The 3,272-nt window shown below is 45.7% G+C and overlaps 1 protein-coding gene across 1 annotated transcript; it reads left to right on the top strand.

Annotated features, from left to right (window-relative positions):
- Positions 1–1,502: 1,502 nt before the first annotated feature.
- Positions 1,503–2,708, top strand: LOC107633944 (uncharacterized). The gene is made up of 2 exons (XM_016337532.1): positions 1,503–2,311; positions 2,423–2,708. Exons 1-2 carry the CDS (start codon positions 1,503–1,505, stop codon positions 2,706–2,708), a joined length of 1,095 nt encoding a protein of 364 aa, XP_016193018.1.
- The last annotated feature ends 564 nt before the right edge of the window (positions 2,709–3,272 follow it).

The raw sequence follows: 3,272 nt of genomic DNA, 5'->3' as shown, positions 1-3,272 counted from the left end.
TACATAACTAAAGCCACATTTCCAATTCTCACTTCTTCTACCTTTCCTTCCTCTCCGAAAATTCCATTTTCATAGAAGCTGCTTTCACCAATTTTTTGGTGTGATAATGGCATCTGAACACATTTATGTGGTCATATATCCCAACAGAGAAATTTCGTATACAGCTGAGGGAGTGACCTTTATGTGTGATGACCCACTTTGGATAATGATTCTCCTACAATCATGTCTGCAACAACTTAAAAATATGATTCTGATGAACACTGGGTTGATTGGGAAAAAGGAGATCAGTACGCTGATTTACAGGATACCGGTTGCAGTAGCAAGTTCGTTTACATATCAGAAAATACAGATTAAATCTGACCAGCACGTGTCGATGATGTTTTCTTATCATCGTAGCATTGGAAGCATCTATTCGATGGAACTCTGTGTGAAGCTCCAAGATGTGGGGGGCAGCTCATCTAGTTCGAATAACGTGGAGGAAATGCGAAATTCTGGTGCTGGTGAAGGCATTCCGTTTTTTGGAGATTGGTAGGGCTCGCAGTCCGTCCTTTAATGCCTTCGTGGCCCCCGCCCAGAATGCAGAAATTCCTGACCGACGTCCCTCCCCCACTGTCCATGTCGCATATCCGGAAGGAATGGCCGACGGGTTGGCTAACTCCTCTGAGGAAGACGAGATTGAGGATGATAGCGGAGATGAAACATAAGTTGTTCCGGAAACACAACCGCTTGAGGGCGAAAGGGTCATCCTAACTCGTGTTGAATCGATAAATGTCGCAAGGGTTGGAGGTCTTTCCAGCAGCACCCCCGACCACTACTTGCACCTGAGTCTTGGTCCAATGAACTCGACAAATGCGAAGGACATACCCAGTAACTATGGTTTGACCGGTGAAATGGAGCTAGAGGTTGGCTTGAAATTCTTGAATAAAGATGCAGCAATGCTTGCCATTAAGAACTACAACATCCGTCGAAGTGTAGAATTCAAAGTAGTGGAGTCAGATCATACTCGGTATGTATGTCGATGCAAACTTTTTGGTGACCAATGTTGCTGGATGGTGAGAGTTGCGAAGACGAGGGCGTCCAGATTTTGGGAAGTTCGAAAATATCAAGGGCCTCACAGTTGTTTGGCGTCTACGACGTCGCAATATTATGCTCAATTTGATTCAAATGTCATATGCCAGCACATATTCCCTATGGTTCAGGCAGACGCGACCATTTGCATAAAGGTGTTGCAGGGATCTGTGGAGTCGGCATACGGATATAAGGTGTCTTACAAAAAGGTTTGGCTAGCGAAGCAAAAGGCAATAGCAAGAATCTATGGAGACTGGAATGATTCTTATAACCAGCTACAGAGATACTTCAACGCGTTGTAAACTTTCGTTCCAGGTAAGCCTTATTTCGGATTGCATACTTGTTTTGTAATAATTATTATGTTCATATGAATTTGCACTTTCGTCGTAGGTACAATTGTCGACCTTCAAATCCGACCATACTATGTCGGCAACATGCTCGACCGCGAAAGTGTCATGTTTCATCAAGTATTCTGGTCATTCCCATCGTGTGTCGAGGCATTCCAGCACTGCAAGCCCCTAGTCTCGGTTGATGGAACACACCTGTATGGTAAATACACGGGGACCTTGTTGATGGGAATAGCACAGGACAGAAACAACAACATTCTTCCGATAGCTTTCACGCTTATGGAGCGGGAGAACACAGATGTGTGGTACTTCTTTCTGACTAACTTAAGGAGACATGTGGCTATAAAGACTACGCTCGAACGAGACAGTTGTGTCTGGGAACACAATGTTTACTATGTCCAACACATTGCGTCAAACTTTGCAACAAACTTCAAGAGTAAGGAAGCCAAAAGACATCTTGTTAACGCGGCATACTCAAAGACGCAAGAGCAGGCACAATACTACCTTGAGTTAATCAGCGCTGAGGATCCCGCCACATCCCCGGCAATGATGGCTTGGATAAGAGGGTTAGAGCCACCGAAATGGCTCCAACACCGCGATGAGAGTCGCCGATATGGTCACATGACAACAAATCTTTCTGAGTGCATCAACTCTGTGCTCAAGGGGACTCGTAACCTTCCGGTATGTGCAATTGTCAAGTCCACCTACTACCGTCTAAATGCATTGTTTGTCAACAAGGGTCGGCAGGCAGAAGCACATGTTGCATGTGGCCAGATATTTTCACAGTTCTTGCAAAAGGCAATACTTGCCAACAGGGAGGGAATCACACAAATGCTTGTGATATCATACGACAGGGCGACATCGATCTTCACCGTCGATGAGATAGCCGGTGTAAGGTAACAATCCAGATTCAGAGTTTTCCTCCAGCAACGACGGTGTGATTGTGGATACTTCCAAGCATTGCACTACCCGTGTGCCCATGTGCTTGCTGCATGTGCCCATGCCAGGCTTGACTGGCAGTCTTATGTTGACGATGTTTATCGGGTTGAAAATGTAGTCCGGGTCTATCAGATGGAGTTTCCGCCATTGCCTAACGAGGAAGTGTGGCCACTGCACGATGGAAAACGTCTCCGTCCCAATCCCCATTTGCGCCGATCGATGGACGGCCGACCTGTGTCGACAAGAATTTGGAACGAGATGGACGACGTCGAGCCTGGACCTGGAAAGCGATGCGATATTTGCAGGCAACCAGGGCATACTAGGAGACATTGTCCTCATATTGCTGGCACTTAGCATGGTGGCTGAGCCGGTGATTAAATGTTCTTTTATTTTCGCTTTAATTAAATTCCCCAATTTAATCGGTGTGATGTAATATGTTTGGGCTTAACGAGATGAATGCAATGTTTCCGTTTATTGGCAAATGAACACACACGTTTGCAACCATTAGAACATGAACCTTAACAATACTGAATTCAAAGCATTACAACAAAGAAAACAATAAAAAGATACAAGCACCATGTACGAACACTAAAACATAATACATTGCGAACAACAAGAAAATACTACAATACGACGCTTATACAACAAGGAGAAAGCCATAACGTGAACTAGTGCTGGTGTCCACCATGTCCCAACCTCCAACCTGTACCACAAGAAGGTGCTCGAATGTTGCGACGGGGACGTCCCGGCTGTGCCTCCTCCCCTACATCATTAGCCCCCGCATACGATAAGTGAGGACCCTCTAACAATGATGGCTAAAACGAGCGCATATGAGATCCGGCCGTGTCACCTACAGAAGCAGATCTCCTCCCTCCGACAGGGGGTGACTACCTGAATCAAAGCGTCGAAGTGCAAGTC

Source organism: Arachis ipaensis, chromosome B3, assembly GCF_059453495.1.
Source record: "Arachis ipaensis isolate K30076 ecotype BB chromosome B3, ASM5945349v1, whole genome shotgun sequence".
NCBI lineage: Eukaryota > Viridiplantae > Streptophyta > Magnoliopsida > Fabales > Fabaceae > Arachis > Arachis ipaensis.
The sequence above is the reverse complement of the archived record's forward strand: the minus strand, read 5'-3'. Positions and strand labels throughout refer to the sequence as shown.